This window comes from Heloderma suspectum, chromosome 3 (assembly GCF_057233095.1).
Source record: "Heloderma suspectum isolate Gila_16-S chromosome 3, 16-S_ref, whole genome shotgun sequence".
NCBI lineage: Eukaryota > Metazoa > Chordata > Lepidosauria > Squamata > Helodermatidae > Heloderma > Heloderma suspectum.
In genome coordinates this window covers 60737117-60755605 of record NC_139460.1, presented here as the reverse complement: position 1 = coordinate 60755605, position 18489 = coordinate 60737117, and the positions used below count along the sequence as shown (strand labels likewise).

At 47.0% G+C, this 18489-nt stretch overlaps 1 protein-coding gene across 1 annotated transcript; it reads right to left on the bottom strand.

The window, feature by feature from the left end:
* Nucleotides 1-4504: 4504 nt before the first annotated feature.
* On the bottom strand, nucleotides 4505-8644 carry LOC146349733 (zinc finger BED domain-containing protein 4-like). The gene is made up of 2 exons (XM_084841692.1): nucleotides 8399-8644; nucleotides 4505-6605 (listed from the first exon to the last, which is right to left on the bottom strand). Exon 2 carries the CDS (start codon nucleotides 6601-6603, stop codon nucleotides 4915-4917), a length of 1689 nt encoding a protein of 562 aa, XP_084697818.1. The 5' UTR covers nucleotides 6604-6605; nucleotides 8399-8644; the 3' UTR covers nucleotides 4505-4914.
* Between the last annotated feature and the right edge of the window lie 9845 nt (nucleotides 8645-18489).

Here is an 18489-nt window from a genome sequence, read left to right as displayed (position 1 = left end):
AAGTGGTGTGTTGTGTGTGATTTAAATGAATAAGCAAATATTTTCAACCTGTTCACCAAAAAAGAAAAGAAAAAAGGAAGGCATTTTGGGTAGAAAGTTTTTGCTAAGAGCAGTAAGCACTTTTTGTAGGGATGTACGAAAGTCACTTACCTGGTCTCGCAGCTTTATTCGCGGTGGGGGTCTCGCAGCTTTTTTTTTCCAAAGTCACCCGTGACTTACCTGCGCTTCGCTTTTCCCCCCGAAGTTCAGGCGAAGGGGGGGAGGCTTTCCGCCTCGCCCGGCTGAAATTCAGGCTGGGGGGGAGGCTTCCCGCCTCAACCGGCCGAAATTCAGGCCGGGGAGAAGCACCCCGTCTCCCCTGCCGCGAACTACAAAAGAAAGAAAAAGAAAAAAAAAGACCACGTGGCCGTGATAGGCTACGAAAATCGTTACATAGCCTATCACGGGTGACTTTGGAAAAAAAAAAAAGCACGTACGCAAATGGCGGCGCCCATGGGGCCCTGCCATTTGCATTCCTTATTTGACCCCTGTAGTCTATGTAAAGATTTACGTAGTCTACGGCGAAAATAAGGACGCTATTTGCGTTGCCCTTATTTTCGCCGTAGTCTATGTAAAGATTAACAATTACAACATAATTGTAAATATTACGTTGTGATTGCTTACGGATTTCCTCCATAGGGGGGAATCCCCCCGTTGCTTCCGTCGTACTCTCGCCATTGTGGATTGCCTTGGCCAGAACTTTTCCACTATTTTCGTAATTATTTACGTATTTTTTGTCGTTGCTGCCCGAAATATGTTTCCCACTTTCCCGCCTTCTGTGCGCTCCCCCGCTGTCTTGTTTTCTCAGACAGGGACAGGGACTGTGATTTTATTAATTTCTGTGTATTTGTGCTTAATGATCCTCGCGTTTACTGGTCTTGTTAACCTAACCGCCTCACAGTCACAATAAAAAAAAACGGGGCTGCAGCTCCGCTTCCACAAAATCTGTTGTCAACTTCCTGCTAACTTCCTGAATGTCATCTGCATTTGCGCTTGCGTCTGCGTGGGGATTTGTGGATGGAGTTCTGAGGTATGGTGGTGGTGGTGTGTTAGTGGTGGTGCTTGCTTATTATTGGATTTCATGTTGTTTGTTCATTGTTGTGGTTTTGTCTGGTCTGTGTGTGTGTGTGTAGTTGTGCATTGTGGTGTTTTTGTCCGGTTTGGTCTGTGTGTGTGTGTAGTTAAGTGGTGGTTGTGCGCGTGGCTGTCTTGGTGTGTGTGTTTGTGTGCAAATTGCAAAATGGCTGCACCAGTGCGTGGCAGGAGGTGGGACCATGAGGAGACCAAGGCCCTCTTCATCAACATTAAGCACAGAAAGGTGGTGGCAGTGCTGTTTGGCAGCTCCTCCTGCCACAATGAACTTTATTGGGCCCAGATAAAGAGGAGGATGGAGCGAGTGGGCCACCATCGCACAGTTGGACAACTGAGGTCCAAATGGAAGGCACTCAAGCAGTCCTTCGTCAGAGAGGGGATTGCTGCTGCCAAGTGGAGGGCACTGCTGTCCAACCCCCCCACCTACTACTGGCACATCCGCAGAGTGTGGGTCCAAGCAGGCCAGCCCCCATTTTTGCAGAGGTATTGGCCTGGTAAGTTATATTTATCCCATCATCAAGCTCAACTAAATATGAAGACAAGGATGTGTACCGAAAATGAAGCTATCTCTTTGTGGTCTCATGCAGAAACAAACAAATCCTGACATTTAGCCTGCAATCCTATGCTTGCTGAACTTGGACAGAAAAAGGTCCCATCATCTTCCGGCCACTTTGGCTGGTTGAAGAAGGGATGCTGGGAACTGCATTGTTTTTCCCTGTACAACCACATGCATAGGATTATGCGGGCCTGGCTACTACAACTCATAGTACACACTGACACACTGTCCATTTCCAGGGAAATGCTGCTGCTGCCGGTCTCTGCAGTGCACACAGGGGGACTGGCACCAGACCAGCAGCAACAGGGCCAGCCTCTCGGTGTCGTCTTCCTTCTTCATGTAGTGATTGCTGAATTTTTGCACCCCACCCACCCCACCTTTCTACCAAGACATTGGCACTCAAGTCAACTCATGAGCAAGTGTTCATCTGAGACCTTGGAGATCTGGGTATAGTCCACTCAGCCATGGAAGCTCGCTGGGTGACTTTGGCCCAGTCAGAAAGCCCCAGCCTACTACCTCAGTGTTGTTGTTGTCAGCGTTAATGGAGAGGAAGAGACTAATGTGAGCCACCTTGGGTTCCTTGCGCTAGGAAAAAAGGTGGCATTTATGCAATGCATCACTAGAATGAACAGATACCATGGCATTGCAAATGTAGAAATGGGGTGACTAGAAGTGCAATCCTGTGCATGTTTACAGAAGTCCAACAGTCCCCATCACACCAAAACTGTCAGTACTGTATAATCTGCCTCCCTAATTATCCCCTCATCATTAGACCTTGTGGTGGGAGGACAGAATCAGTGGTTCTTATGGTAGTGGGGATGGTGATAGACAGATCAATCAGTGACTGTGGTTTTGTTCACTCACCACATATATAAAGGCATTCATTCTGTTACTGTGACATCCCACAGCTGCGCATCATGCCTTGCTGGTGGAGGAGGCACTGAGGGCCGCTGAGAGGGAGAGGACAGAGGAGGAGGAAGAGCCAGCAGCAAGAGGAGCAGGATCTGTGGAGGAAGGCCACCCTTCTTCCACAGATGAAGCCCCTCCTCTTGTGATCCTGACGCGTCTGATAGGAGACGTCTGGATGCTCAGGAGGACCTGTAAGTAGTACTACAGAATGGCACCTGACCTGAGCTAACAACTCTGCCTGCAAGATGCATATTACCATTGTGCTTTATTCTTCTCTTTCTTTCTACACACAGGTGACGACCTTCGAAGAAGGGTGGAGGCCCTGGAGCGGGAAAGCCATCCTCCTCCTACGAGCTGAGTCCTGCAGCCAGCCAGCCCAACGTTGTTTTTGAATTGTTGAATTGTTTCTGTGTTTTGTTTTGATCTGTTCTGTTTGTATATAAAGTTCTTTCTAAAAAATAGGTAACAATTCCTTGGTTCAAGTCCACAGATATAATTTCTTAATAGGGATGGTGGAGAATTTCTCCCTGAAACTTCGGGGGGCCGAGCACCAACGTGTTCGGCCCCCCAAACATGTTTTGGGGAGAAATTCTCCATCCCCCCCCGCCCCCCCCGGGACAGGACTTACCTTTGCCGAATGTCCCTCCCGGCGGCGGGTCCGGCTGGCAGTTCGTCGGGTCTTCGTCAGGGGTGGGGGCGGCAGCCGATCTTTCGACCGGCTGCCACCGCTGCCATTGCAATAAAAGAAAAAAAATGCCCCCGTGATAGGCTACGTGACGATTAACGTAGCCTATCACGGCTAGATTTGCAAAGTCAGCCATGATAGGCTACGTAAATGGTCACTTAGCCTATCATGGGTGACTTTAAAAAAAAAAAAAAGCACGTCCGGATAATGGCGGCCCCCATAGGGAGCCGCCATTCCCGTTCCTTATTTGGTTGCTGCAGTCTACGTAAATGTTTACGTAGACTACGGCGAAAATAAGGGCAACGCTATTTGTGTTGCCCTTATTTTCGCCGTAGTCTGCGTAAACATTTACGTAGACTACAGCAACCAAATAAGGAACGCGAATGGCGGCTCCCTATGGGGGCTGCCATTTGTGTATGCGCTTTTTTTTTTTTTTTTTATAGTCACCCGTGATAGGCTACGTGGCGATTTACGTATCCTATCATGGCTGACTTTGCAGATCTAGCCGTGATAGGCTACATTAATCGTCACGTAGCCTATCACGGGGGCGTTTTTGTTTTGTTTTTTAACTGTTTAGTTCGCGGCCGGGCGAGGCGAAGCGCCTCCTCCCCAGCCTGAATTTCGGCCGGGCAAGGCGGGAAGCCTCCTCCCCGGCCTGAATTTCGGCCGGGTGAGGCAGGAAGCCTCCCCCCCCCGGCCTGAACTTCGCGGGGGGAGCAATGAAGCGCCTCCCCCCCACCACGGGAAATCTTCGAGGACAGGTAAGTGACTTTCGTCCACCCCTGTTTCTTAAATCTAGATCATTGTACACAATGATCTCTGTGTTTGCTTACTGTTAACCGCAACAAGAATGCCTCCCCAGAATCCCAGCCAAACAAGAACAGCTGCTGTAAGCTTCCCTCATAGGGAGATGGACAGTCCGCATCCCTGATGTTATGAATGAATGCATTCAAGACGAGGCTGGACAGCCATCTGCCAGGGATGCTCTGACTTGGATACCTGCATTGAGCAGGGGTTGGATTCGATGGCTTTGTAGGCCCCTTCCAACCCTATGATTCTGTGGCTTTACGATTCTATGAAGTATGCTTAGTTTAACGTGTAGGTGCATATCACATACATGTAAACTGGACGCATACCAGAGGGATCTTTTCACATAGAGCTCTCGGTGCTTAGGAAAACCCAAAAGCTGTGGGAGTCCAGGGAGAGACCACAACAAGGTCTTTGAAAGCAATTCCATGATTTATGAAAGAATTTTAAATGAATTAAAAGCACACATCAACATCAAGAGAAATAGAACTATACATACATTTGGGGCATCAGAATCATACTGACATTCAGAGGGGTAAAGACACACAGATACAGTCGATAGCGGAGTACACTGGGATGCATAGAGAACTCTGTGTATGTGTGTGTGTGTGTGTGTGTGTGTGTGTGTAGTAGGGATGTACGCTATTGCATAGTCCACCACACACAGTCGGGTAGCGCAACTGGATTCTGCATGTGAGGTATTATAAAGCTCCGCCACATATCGCCAGTACTTTGGGCTCTGCCCAGGCCAGACAGGGACTGCAGGTTTGGACAAAGTTCTGAGGGACACCTCAGTGTGACCACTCACAAATTGTATGATTCTGCCTCATTGTCCCTCAGACCTCTGGCTCACATTAGCAGCAGTGTCATCATCCCAGGGGTCCTCCTCGTCACTTGATGACTGCTCTACTCTGCTGCTGACAGCTGGTGGGGGGGGAGGTGTGACAAAAAATTTGGAGTGGTGTTGTTTCTCAGTGATGTAGTCATTTATAGCTGGTCTCTGCTCACAGAGTCTCTGAAGCATATGCAATGTGCTGTTCCAGCGTGTGGACACATCCAAAATGAATTTGTGTTCTGGAAGGCCACGGCTAGGTTGGATGGCGCCGATTGCCTCCATTGCTGAGCAGGACTGCCTGAAGTGGGTGCAAATGGATCGGGCCACCTTAAGTAGCTTGCCAATTTTAGGGGAGGCGTTGCTCAATCCAGAACGCACCACAAGGTTCAAGCAGTGCTCAACGCACGGAACGTGGTTTAGCCGTGCAATGCGGGCTGCTTTTAGGTAGTTTGAGGCATTGTCTGTTGCTACACAGCCCACTGTAAGATTTAAGGGGGCCAGCCAGGACTGAACAACACCACTGATGCTGCTGCTGATGTTTTCCGCTGTGTGTGTCCCTGAGAGCATTGTGAGGGACAATGTCGCTGTTCTATGACTGAGTTGGCTGCTCGCACTGATGGGTACCCATTGCGCAGTGACACACAGATAAGACTTTGTTTGGTTACTTGTCCATGTGTCACTCGTTAAATGTACACTTCCTCCAGCTGCACATTTCAAATCCTGTTGGAGCACCCATCTGATTGCAGAAGCCAGGGCTGGAATGGCTACGCCACTAATGTAGTGACGAGAGGGGACATCCCACCGAGGGCAGATGCTCTTAATGAAGGTCAAAAAGTCTTCAGCTTCCACCAGGGAGAAGGGAAGCATACGTGCTGCAATGGCCACTGTCAGGAAGTGGGTCCACAGTCGTGCCTGGGCGCTGTCAGAGGGTAATTTCTGTGTCAGCGCAAGGCATTTCTCCAGTGAGACCTGCCTCTTAGCAAAGCTGCCTTCTGTGCCCTTCCCACCCAGACCACTTTGCGTGAGGTCTTTGGAAGATGAGGCAAAGGCAGTACTGTTCTTTTTGGATGGTTGTGGCTTCCCGTTGCTATCTTTGGGCACAAGAAGCAGATGATGCACCTCCATGTGTCGCCTCATGGCAGACGTGCCCACTCGTGGACAGCCCCCTTCTTTTCCTAGCCGCACACGGCTTCTACAAATATCGCACATCACGACATAGCGGTCGTTCTCTGCATATTTGAAGAAGCGCCACACATAGGAGCTCACCCTGCCACCACCATTTCTTCTTTGGGGAATGGGGGTTTCGGTTCCAGATGAGGTGGAATCTGGAGCTGCATGTTTCCACTCATCTGTGGATGGTGTTGTTGATGGTGTTGTTGATGGTGCTGACCAGTGCTTAGCAGGGGACGTTTGTTCCTGAGGTTTGGGATTGCTCCCACAGAACCCAGAAGGCTGGAAGTGGAGAACAGAGTCAGACCCAGTCTCAGCAGGGACATCATTGATATAGAAGAGCTCCTCATCGTCTTCGCTGTCCAGATCACTGATGATGCTAAGTCCTCCGGCCTTTTTTTCAAAATCACATGAGCCGCCGCCCATGAGGTGATCATCAGCAGGCAGCTGTGGACCTGGTTCACCTGTCCCACTTCCGCTGTCTGATGCAGGGAGGATAGTTGTGGGCATCCCTGTAAAGATTAAAAATACATAGAAGCAGAGTTTCATGAGAAATGCGACTTTTACACATGAGTAATAGCCAAGAGAATAAAACTGTGTTGTTGTAGCAATCTATGAAACATAGCTTGGAGGACTTGCAATCAATCCACATGACACAAGGTGCAGTTGTAAGTAGGGATGTACGAAAGGGACTTACCTTGTCCCGCAGCTTTTTTTGCAGTGGGGGGGAGGCGCTTCGCTTCTCCCCCCGAAGTTCATGCGAGGGAGGGGTGTCTTCCCGCCTCGCCCGGCCAAAATTCGGGCCGGGGAGAAGCGCCTCGTCTCCCAGGCCGCGAACTTCAAAAGAAAAGTAAAAAAAAAAAAAGCCCCATGATAGGCTATGCAACGATTTACGTAGCCTATCACGGCTAGATCTGCAAAGTCAGCCATGATAGGCTACGTAAATCGTCACGTAGCCTATCACGGGTGACTTTTTTTTAAAAAAAAAGCGCTTATGCAAATGGTGGCCCCCATAGGGAGCCGCCATTTGCGTTCCTTATTTGGTCCCTGTAGTCTACGTAAAGATTTACGTAGACTACGGCGAAAATAAGGGCAACGCTTATTTTACGGCAAAAATAAGGGCAACGGGGGGTGGGGGAGAATTTCTCCCCAAACCTTCGGAGGACCGAATGCGTTGGCACTTGGCCCCCCGAATTTTCGGGTAGAAATTCTCCCCCATCCCTAGTTGTAAGCTACTCCTGCACTACCGAGCACTGAGAAAACACGTTAGGTGCAAAAACAATGTACTGTACACACTTGGAAACTCAACGAGAGTTATCTAAACGTGTCCTCACTGGTGAAGGACTGAAAAGCATGGGGGAGGAGATATCTGGCTCCCTTGCAAGGTCCACTCCTTTCATCAGCTCTATTACCCTTCCTGAGGCAAAGGGTAAAATGGCACCCCTCCATCCTACATAGGGTGATAGCTGAATCTTACTTGAACAGTGACAATGGGAGAGCCTCTTCCACCACACCAGAGGACAACAAGCTGGCTGAGGAGCTGCAAGGCAGTCTGAGGAGCACCCCCAGTTCTGTGCCACAACACCTCGCTGCTCCCTAATGATAGGGCTGGTCCTGACCTGAGTACATACTTGGCGAATCCCACTGCCTTTTTCCAGGGTGCATTTGTGGTCCCCCAGGAGCAGTGCCTGATTAGTCAGGCCCTCTTTTTGTAGTAGCCATATCGGGGGTCAGACTAAAGAGACTAAATAAGTCTCTGACTCAGATTTCTGCAACATTTTAAAAACCATCCTCAGAAATGTAATTGTTTAATCAATTCACATTGCAGCTCTAGTTAAAAGAGATCAAGCCCAAACAAGACAGCAAACTATGATGAATGGCTTTGGAAACAAAGCAAGCACAAAACACTGAAGTGTTTTCCCACCGAAAAGGTGTATCGTTTAAGAAAGTATTGCAGTTCTTTTAAAGACTTGGGGTTTTCTTTAGTACTGGAGCACCATGTAACATTTAAATAATATGAAATATGTTCACAGCAATTAATATGAATGAATGTAAAACAGTCGTGTATGTTTTGTTTTGTTGAAGAAGAAGATCCCTTCCCCAAATGCTCCCCTCCAAAGGTTTTGGACTTCAACTCCCATCAGGCCTAGCCGGCATGACCAATGATCAATAATGCTGGGAGTTGTAGCCCAAAACATCTGGAAGGCTGCAGGTTGCAGAAGTCTAATGTAGGGACTATTCAAATATTCAAAGATATTTATTTGTATCCAGATATTCACAAGCACCTGTGATGACAGAGTCTTACCAGATTCATCCTTTGGAATGAGGTAGATATCTTGACTTTCATCCCGCCGCTGCAGAGTCTCCTTGGGAACATTTTAATCCACTTTGGGTTTGGAGACACTGCCCTTCCGCTCACCATCCAAGAACTTTCTTCCTCTTCCTCTGGAGTTGTGGCCGGTTGTGCCTGTGTCACTTTCTGTAGCGGAAATTGGTGGTGTGCACTGCTTACGGGTGCGGGGCGGACTGGGGCTGGGGCCGCTGTCGCTGCCGGTCACACCTTGGGCTTCCTCCACTTCCATCTCGTTATTAAAATACCGCTGAAATGCAACCTCAGCGGTGTATGTTCTTGCCGGGCGTCCACGCCTCTTTTGAGTGCCGGATTGACCACGGGTTCCTCTTTTCTCCATGTTCATGTCTCTGGACAGAAGGAGACATAAATGCATGTGGCAAAGCTGAAATCATGTGAACAGCCTACAATCGCAGATATAGTACAGTGTAGAAGTAGTTACCCTCCAATCCAGCCATTCAGTGCTAACTAAATAGGGGCATATTGTACAGCAGACTAGGCTGAAAAGCCCAGGATGGAGGATGTGGTCCATCCATGCCCAGGAGGATGGGGGATGGAATCCTTCCAACTCCCCCCTCCCCCCACCCCAGAAAGAAATACATAGGCAGGCACATGGGTGAATCCTGGAAAGCCCAGAAGGATGGGGGATGGAGTCCTTCCAGTTCCCCCCCCACCCCAACCCACTCAGAAATACATAGGCAGGCACATGAATTAATCCTGGAAAGCCCAGGAGGATGGGGGATGGAGTCCTTGCAGGATGCCTTCCCACCCAGTTCCCCCTGCTCCTCCATCTCACCCCAAAATCACTAAGCATAGGGGCACATTCAGGTAAAGTAAACATACCTTCCCTGTAATAAAGAAAAAAGAAAAAAACGTTGAACTGCAGTGCCGTATAACGCGGGGATGCAGAAAAAGAAACACCCTCCTTGCAGCAGCTGGGACGGAGCAGCAGCGGCACCTGTTCTAGTCTGTCTCTGGACTCTGGAGTCTAGCTTGGAGCAAGTGAGGCTGCACGACCGCCGTCCTATGTGAACTGAAGGCGGGAATCCACGGGATAAATGGTTGATGAGTTCCCTCCCCTCAATGACGTTATCTTCCGGGGGGGGTGGGGGGGTGGCCTGGAGGGATCTTGCTCACCTGACCTCACCTGACCTGAACCTGACCTCACACAGACAATAAAAGTATAAAACAAAAGATGAGGCTATGCAGCTCAGCCTCAGGGCAGGCAGGCTATGTGCACTTCGTGACCTCGTCCCTCCCAGCGAAAGAAAGCCGCGTCGTAGCAGGAAAGGAAACTGCATGTTTATTAAATAGTTTCGTGAAATCCCTTTCGCCATCTTTCGTCCTAATTTGCGAAGTTGCCTTCGTAAATACCTTCGTAAAACTTTCGGCAGATAAAAAAAAATAAAGTGCCACATGAGCTCACGTTCGGGTAGACCGGGGCGCCCCGTCCTGGAATAGGGTTCGGTGAACTGAATGTGGCTGATTTTGGGCCCATTTCACTTTCGAGAGAATTTCTCTGACATCCCTAAGTTTTTTGGCTCAGTCCTTATCAAGACAATGTAGATCAGGGGTGCAAATGCAGCCCACCAAGCCATTTCTGGCTGCAGTGGCCCTGCCTGGGATTTCTCTTGCTAGTACTAGCAAGAGATACCCTACCCTTATCTCTGATAAGAGATCAGAGATAAGGGAGGGATTCTCTTGTTAGGGCCAGTGCTAGCAGGAGAAACCCCAGGGATTCCTTTGTAGCAAGGAAGGGATTTCCTTGCTACTGCTAGCAAGAGAATCTTTTCTCTTATCTCCGATCTCTCATCAGAGATCAGAGATAAAGAAGGAATCCCTTAATAGTTCTGGTGCTAGCAAGAGAAATGCCAGTGATAGTAAGGGAATCCCTTGGTGCGTGTGTGTGTGTGTGTGTGCGCATGCGCGCACGCACGCACAGACCCTGGCAGTACCTGATGTGGCCCTCAGAGCCAAAAATATTGTGCACTGCTAATGTAGATGAAAGGGACAGTACCACCATATGGCGTACTCATTCTCAACCAAATGTGTTTACCCTGTTGCTTATTTGTACAGCATAAGTCCCATAGATACAACTCTTGATTCCAAATAAGTGTACTCAAGAGAGAAGCCTTAGGCCTAAGCAGCCTGATACTTTATTTGACAGAAGATCTTAGGGGGTTCAGATGAACCCTCTCACACATTGAAAGCATGCTTGAGGAGGTTGCAAATAGGGGTGTTGTGGGAGTCTGAGAAGGGGGTGAATCTGACAGACTCCACCCTGCTTGGTCTCCCAGACCCCATTTGTTGAGCTGCCACCGCTTCCTGGACCTGCTCACCGAATGGTCCATTTACACTTGTAATGACGCATACATGGCCCCTTTATGGCCACCATTTATGTAACATTACATATCTGGAAAACCTGACCCACTATTTTTATGCAAAATGGTGGCACACTAAGAGGATGGGCGGCCCTGCTGTGCTTTCTGGGTGCTTGCTGGGCACTCTAGAGGCTCACATGGCATGGTGAGCAGGTGTGAGTGGTGGTGCCTCAGTGAGCGTGTGACGAAACCAGACAGAAGTGAGTCCGTCCATCCCTAGTTGCAAAGTTGTGTTAGTTAGCCTAATCCTCACCACTGCTGGCTGTCACAAATGCTTAAGAGAAATCTATCCAGGCCATGGAATTTGCTGATCTTTCAGCAGCTGGGGCCTCTGGACTCTGGCTTGCTTATCCACAAGCTGGCCTGACTTGATCTGCATTGAGCAAGGCCAGCTTGCAGATTTTTGTTTTTAATTCTTCTTTCAAAGTACTATTAACTGCATAGTGACAGGGCATAAAATAGCCAACTTGGGTGGTCAAGTGCTGAGGTGATCGGTTTCAAAGTGAAACAGGACCACCCCAAGACAAGGACATGGCTCTATAAATCCAGGGGACTCACTTTCCACCTGTCGTCGAAACAGCCATTTCAGATGTTTCTGTCTGGAAATGTTTTAGCGCCATGGATGGCTGCTTGCCATTTACCAACTATTTTTCTTTCTCTGGGGGAAGAGACCCAGAAAGCCTCCTGTTGCCACCGGGGAAGGGAAGCCATGGGGCAATTTGCACATGCCATATTACGGCCACAATTTGCACAAATTATGGTTGAAATGTGCATAAATTATGCAAATTGCTGCTCCAATTTCCTTAAATGGCCATTTTACAAAGAAAAAAGAAAACTCAAGGAAGTTCCCAGATTTCAGTAGGGATGGCGGAGAATTTCTCCCCGAAACTTCGGGGGGCCGAGCGCCAACATGTTCGGCCCCCGAACAAGTTTCGGGGAGAAATCCTCCACACACACCCCGCCCCCCGCACCCCCCCCCGGGACGGGACTTACCTTCACTGAATGTCCCTCCCGGTGGCTGGTCCGGCCGGCGGTTCGGCGGGTGTTCGAGCGAGGCGGGAGCGGCAGCCGGTCTTTCGACCGGCTGCTGCTGCCGCCATTGCAATGAAAGAAAAAAAAAAAAACTTCCCCTGATAGGCTACGTGACGATTCACGTAGCCTATCATGGCTAGATTTGCAAAGTCAGCCGTGATAGGCTACGTGAATCGTCACGTAGCCTATCACGGATGACTTAAAAAAAAAAAAAGAAGAGTGTACAGATAATGGTGGCCCCCATAGGGAGCCGCCATTCCCCTTCCTTATTTGGTCGCTGTAGTCTACGTAAACATTTACGTAGACTACAGTGACTAAATAAGGAATGCGAATGGCGGCTCCCTATGGGGGCCGCCATTCGCGTACGCGCTTTTTTTTTTTTTAAGTCACCCGTGATAGGCTACATGACAATTCACGTAGCCTATCACGGCTGACTTTGCAGATCTAGCCGTGATAGGCTACGTGAATCATCACGTAGCCTATCAGGGGGCGTTTTTTGTTTTTGTTTTTACTTTCGCGTTTGCGGCCGGGCGAGGCGAGGCGCCTCCTCCCCGGCCTGAATTTCGGCCGGGCGAGGCGGGAAGCCTCCCCCCCGGCCTGAATTTCGGCCGGGTGAGGCAGGAAGCCTCCCCCCCGGCCTGAACTTCGCGGGGGGAGCAGCGAAGCACCTCCCCCCCACCGTGAACGGCCTTCGACGACAGGTAAGTGACTTTCGTCCACCCCTAGATTTCAGGAAAAAAAGTACTGAGCTATTCTTTTTGCTGCTACCTACTGCCTGGAGTCTATTTTGCAATGCACCTGATTTGCTGCTGCCCCCTTCTGGAACAGGATATATCACAATGTTCTCAAATTTTACATCTTTGTGAAGCGTGCAAGGGACCTCTACTTATTGACTGTAACCTTGAATTAACTGGGAGTAAAGCCAAGGGACACAGACTTCCATTAGCACATCCAAAACTTGGAAGCAGATGTGATGTTTTAGATTTAGGGGAATCTTTCCTATTTAGTCTGTGTTGCTAATTTCTTGCTGATGCACTGTTGTTTGTTAATTTGAATAAATTAGCTTCTGTGTGTTTGCTGACCTAGCCTTATTGGGCTAGGCTCAGGGACTGCACAAGAGTCCCTTGCCGACTCTCTTAGAACCTGAGAGAAGTCTCAAAGTTTCCATGGAAACCTAACCTAGGGATGGCAGAGAAATCCACAATGGAATCAGATGAGTTTGGATTTCTGTGAAGCCAACCCATGAAATCCACAGCAGATTGGCTTTTCCCGAGTCACAAGGATTCCATGGATTTGCAGACTTAAAAAACAAACAAAACAAAAAACTTTCCAGAATGTTACACAAATTTAGTCATAGAAATATACATAAAAATAAAAAAAAACACCAGCTGAAAATGAACATATCCCTCATAGGCTTAAGCATGAAAATACAAATGGGGGGGATTTGTAAATGGGAGGGGGAGTTGTGCATTTTTGCAAGTGCAAATTTGCACAAATTTGGGAAATTGGAAAAAAAATCTGATTCTGCCAATGAGGGGAAGATGGAATGAAAGGCACCTGACAATCCACAAAATGCAGACAGAATGGATTTTTACAAAATCCATACATCCCTAACCGAACCACAATGGGTGGAGTGGTGGTGGATTTTTCTTCAGAACCTAAGGGACTGATTGTGCACACTTTTAGTACCACCATCTATTCCTTACAAGAGAAAGGTTCAAATATTCCCTCACATGCTGAAACCACATGTGAGGGGTTTGTGATATTGCACTGGCTAGACCCATCCCTGCCAGAATTGCTGGCCATGTACCTTACCAGCTCCATGTTTGCCCTCTGTGCAAAGGGGCCAATCTTGAGACAATCAGGATTCCCTCAATTAGAGAGGAGCTCCATGTGCACATGGAACCCTTGAGTCAGCAGCACTGAAGGATGGATTCAGCATCAGTGGGTAATTCCCCTTCTTTTCTATTAAAGTTTTCGCCTTTGCCCCAGGACACAAAAACATGGGGCCACAGTTTGGGTGTTTGGGTAGCAGTCTTCCCTCACAGACACAAATCCAGCACAATGCCCCCCCCCCGCACTTGTTTGTCTAAAGCAAATTGGGCTTCATTCTCTCACAAGGGGCTAGTATGCCTGCAAATTTCATCCAAGCCTGTCAAACAGCAAACATATTATACATATTTGTTGATTTCCAAGGATAGTCAATGGGAAATAAAGATTTGGCCTCCAACTTGAATCAGGCAGCTACCAAAATGGGATGTTTTCCAAATTGGGCGGTGCAGAGAAAATGCTGGAAGATCTTTGTATTTCAAGGAGATAGATGTGACATGCTGCAACTACTCCTCTCATGACCAAACTTTCTGTGAGGCCTTAAAATTTAGGCCTTTTAGGCTTCCTGGTAGGAGTGCACGAAAGCCACTTACCTGGTCTCGCAGCTTGTTTGCGGTGGGGGGGAGGTGCTTCGCTGCTCTCCCCCCGAAGTTCAGGCCGGGGGGAGGAGGCTTCCCACCTCGCCCGGCCAAAATTCAGGCTGGGGGGGAGGCGCCTCGCCTCGCCCGGCAGCGAAATAAAAAGTATTTTTTTAAAAAAAACCACCCCCGTTGTTGCAGAACCCAGAGCCAGAGAGACCACGGAGTGAAGGAAAAAGAGATTCTTTATTTAACGCACGGGCTTAAGGCTGGAATCATTTCCAAAGAGCCAGAAGCCCCGATTTACATTAGCACATTGTTTTTATAGACATTGTGACACATATGAAACGGCTCCTCCTCCCCCTCCCGCATGGGGTTGCAATCCTCAACATTTCTTCTCTTAGCACTATTGTTTATAATACAAGAACTGGGTTATAGGGTAGCCATGATAAGGAGAGAACAGAAGAGAACAGCAGAGAACAAGATATACAATTGCATGACCTTTGACAAGATAAGGAATTTCTGTGTCTCGTCAGCTTACAACAATATATTTAAGGGAGAAAGAGCTCAGCAAGAACATGAAGCATGAGACTGCATGAGGCTACTTAGTCTGACCCCTGATATGGCTGCTACATTCCCCCCTTAAATGCATAATTTCATTACAATTATAGCATTTTTGATAACCATACAAAGCTTTTTGTGACATACATATTACTTAGCCTTTTGTTGGGCTATTAGAGCGTAGAGGGCAGCAGTTTTATTAGCTGAGACATAAAACAGATTGGTTAAACAGCGCATAAGACAAGGAATGCAGAGACATAACAGTATCTTTATGAACAACACTGGTAGAATTAGGATGAACAATGCTTTCAAGCCAGCTAAGATCTGGAAGCCAAGGGGTTAACTAATTTAGCTAATTGTTTTGTCTTATTGTTTTGTTAGCTACTATATTGTGCAGCTTGTTGATCTGTTTATCTACAGCATTGCCATTATCAGTTAAGTTAAAACAACAGAGCTTTTGGTGTGTCTCACAACTTAAATGATGAAGAAGGAAGAGGTAATTTATACCAGCTCTGTTTTCTAGAACTGCACCTCTTAGATTACGCAACTCTTTATTTAACAATGACAATGCTTGTGAGATGGCATTTATGCTTTTGGCTAAGCTGCAAGCTAACCAGTTCTTTAGACCATTAGCCAAGGCTAAACCTGGAACCTTAACCAGTGACATTGCTAAGGCCAATTTTTCTGAGTCAGAATATAACTGCACATGACTATTACAATTTTTAGTTAGTTGGAGTGCTCGAGGCTGCCATTGACGGATTTTCTCGGGCTACAGGGGAAGAATTGGCACCAGTTCAATTGGCGGCTGAGGCAACATGGGTGGTTATTAGACAAGTTGGCAGGAATGAATGACCAAGTGGCGGGAACTACATGTCTAAAACCATCTATGAGGCAAAAGTATGTGGGCATCATTAAAAGATATGTTTTGAATTTTATTACAGTGGAAGGGGGCCAGGGATAGCTTTATATTTTCTGGAAAAAAAATTGACAATTAAGCATTCGTGCACACGTAGCATTTGTTTCAGCAACGATGGGGGTGCGTAGAGTGAACTCTGTAGGGGGTAGGATCTTTGCAACCACGCCCTAATTAGCATTTTGGGAATAAGTTAAACTTACACTATAAACTCTTAACATGGTATCTTTTTGAATTTTCCCAGGATGTCTACAGACAGGTATTAAGCAAGAGCTAATAAGCCTGTTTGCAGGTATACCTCTTGGCAAACAAAAATGTTTTACTCTCGTGATGTTAGCCAGGTGAAGCCAGTAATTATCAGCAAATCACTGGGACAAACTTCTCTTTTTAGGGGCTGGCCCCCCTTTTTGCACCTTATTAAGGAGACACAATGCAACACTACTAACACTACAACACGCATGTTTGATCTTCTTTGGGATCTGACCGTACGCTGGGCAGCTATTCACCTGGCAAGCTGCAGTAGGGTCTAGTCCCCTTCTTCAATTCTTCAGTTGCAGGTCTGACCGTACGCAGGGGGACAGTCTCCCGGGTGTCTACAGTAAGGTCTAGCCTGAGTCTTCTTACTGCTTTTTCAGAATGATTTTTAAAGGATTTTCAGGATTTCTGTTTACAGTCTACTTTCCCCCTCTCGCTCTCTTGACTCGTGTCTAATGTATCTAGGGTTTAACTCCAGCTGCTTTCATAGCTGTGGGGGTGGAAAGTATGACAGTTTTTAGTCCATCTGGGAGTCAAAGGGTTATTTTTCCCTCTTTAACTCATACTTTAACTTTTGGTTGGAAAGGATGAGCGTCTGTGATGGGAATGGCTTATTTTTTTAAGACAAAGCGACGCTGGGCTTGAAGAACTTTGCTCAGTGTTTGAACTTCTTGCTTAAGGCTAACGTTTGCTTGCTTTTGATGCTGCTCCAGTGTCAATTATGAAGTCAATGTCACGGCCCCTCACAGTCAATGTCACGGCCCCTTTCAAGCTGTCTCTCTCTTTGCCCATTCTAGCCCCTTTGGTTTTCTCCTTTGTGTATTTGATTTATTTTATTTGGGCATTCATGCCACTAATGTCCATCTTGTCCACACTGGGCACACTGGTTCTTTTTTAAGAATCTTCTGCCTCTGCCGGGTCTTCTCCTTTTCTTCTTTCATCTATGTCTTCTTGGGCCTCTGGGTCGAGGGGGGTGTACTGGCGATAGGCATCTGAAAGATGCTCTAAGTATGCTCTGGGGCCTCGGTGGCACCTTGCAGCACTTTAGACACTTTGGCCATATTAATTGACTTCTTCATACCTGCTTTTATGGCTTCTAACAGCAGGGTTTGATACTGGGTGAGGCGCTCTAGCCCAACTTGTGTTTTGGGATTCTAGCAGGGGGGGTTACTTACAAGGAGACTTTATTGGGTAACTTACAGCACACAGGCGTACTTAATGGTTGAATCAGACAGCTTCTCTGAACCACGAGCTATTGGGCTAAATGGGTTTTTATACCATACATGTTACCCATGAGGCAGCACAACACTAGCAAGCATTTTCAGCATAGGCTAGAAGTGTTTGGTTCTCAGGCACAGCTTCCTGTAAACAATTTCGCTTTCTAAAGTGCTTGATAACACTTTTATTTATTAGTATGGGAAGACAATTTTTTTCTCTTTCTTTTGCTTTCTTTTTTTTTGCTGATCTGCCTGTATTACAGATCATGTTTCAAACTTTTTATATAAAACTTTCTGATCCATGCACCAGCCTTGTTTCTTTATTTGTCTTTTTTAAGTTAAACTCACTTACTTAAACCTTTCTGCCTTACACTAGTCCCAATGACACACATTTGGGATAGGGTCTTTTTTTCTTCTAGTTACATTTTCTTTATCTTAACTATTACATTATTGTGGCTACTTTACCCCAGGTAATAAGCTCCAGGCACAATCAGCTGCTTTTAATTTACCCTGGGGGCAACTATGGCCACGCTTCTTTTTTACAAATGTTTTTTTTTTTTTGCCTCTTGCCTTTTCTTTCTTCTTTTTTTTCTCTCTTCTCTATCTGTCTGCTACTTTCTCTATTTCCTTCTTTTCTACTTGCTTTTGTCTTTCTCTCCTTGTCATCCATTGGGAACCACACTTAGTATCATTTGGAGTTGCAACTAACACTAATCTGCAAATATCACATATACTTTATGATATCTAAGAAATCATAAAATATATACAACAAACTTTTTCTGCAATTTAACACAATGAATGGAAAACACTTCTTGCATGGTAAGGCATGATGGAGCAGATCCAGCAATCATACTGGTCTTCTGGCTGAAAGCTCAGGGCTCATTAAAATCAAGGGACGGGCATACCACACACGCAAAGAGTTCTAGGTCACCATTTTTGCCTCGGCAACTCTATGCTGCATGAGTTCTGGCAGAAGGAAATCTAAAAGTTATAGATCAAACTCAGCCTGCTGTACACTGAGCTGACTACAAACATAGACACATGGTCCACAGCGATGAGAGTTCAAGTTTATCAAAAGCTTCATAGCACTGTCCATGGCAAGTCTTTGACAATTTAAAATTTTAGTTCATGTGCAGAGTGTCTCTAAAAAGCCCAGATGATGATGGAGGCAAACAGAAAAGGCTCTGGGCAATGAAGATGCGATGTTTCCAGCAAAGGCTCTCCATTTTTGCATCAGTTTAAAAAGGGAAAGTGTGGCCCTACACCCCTTCTGACAGAC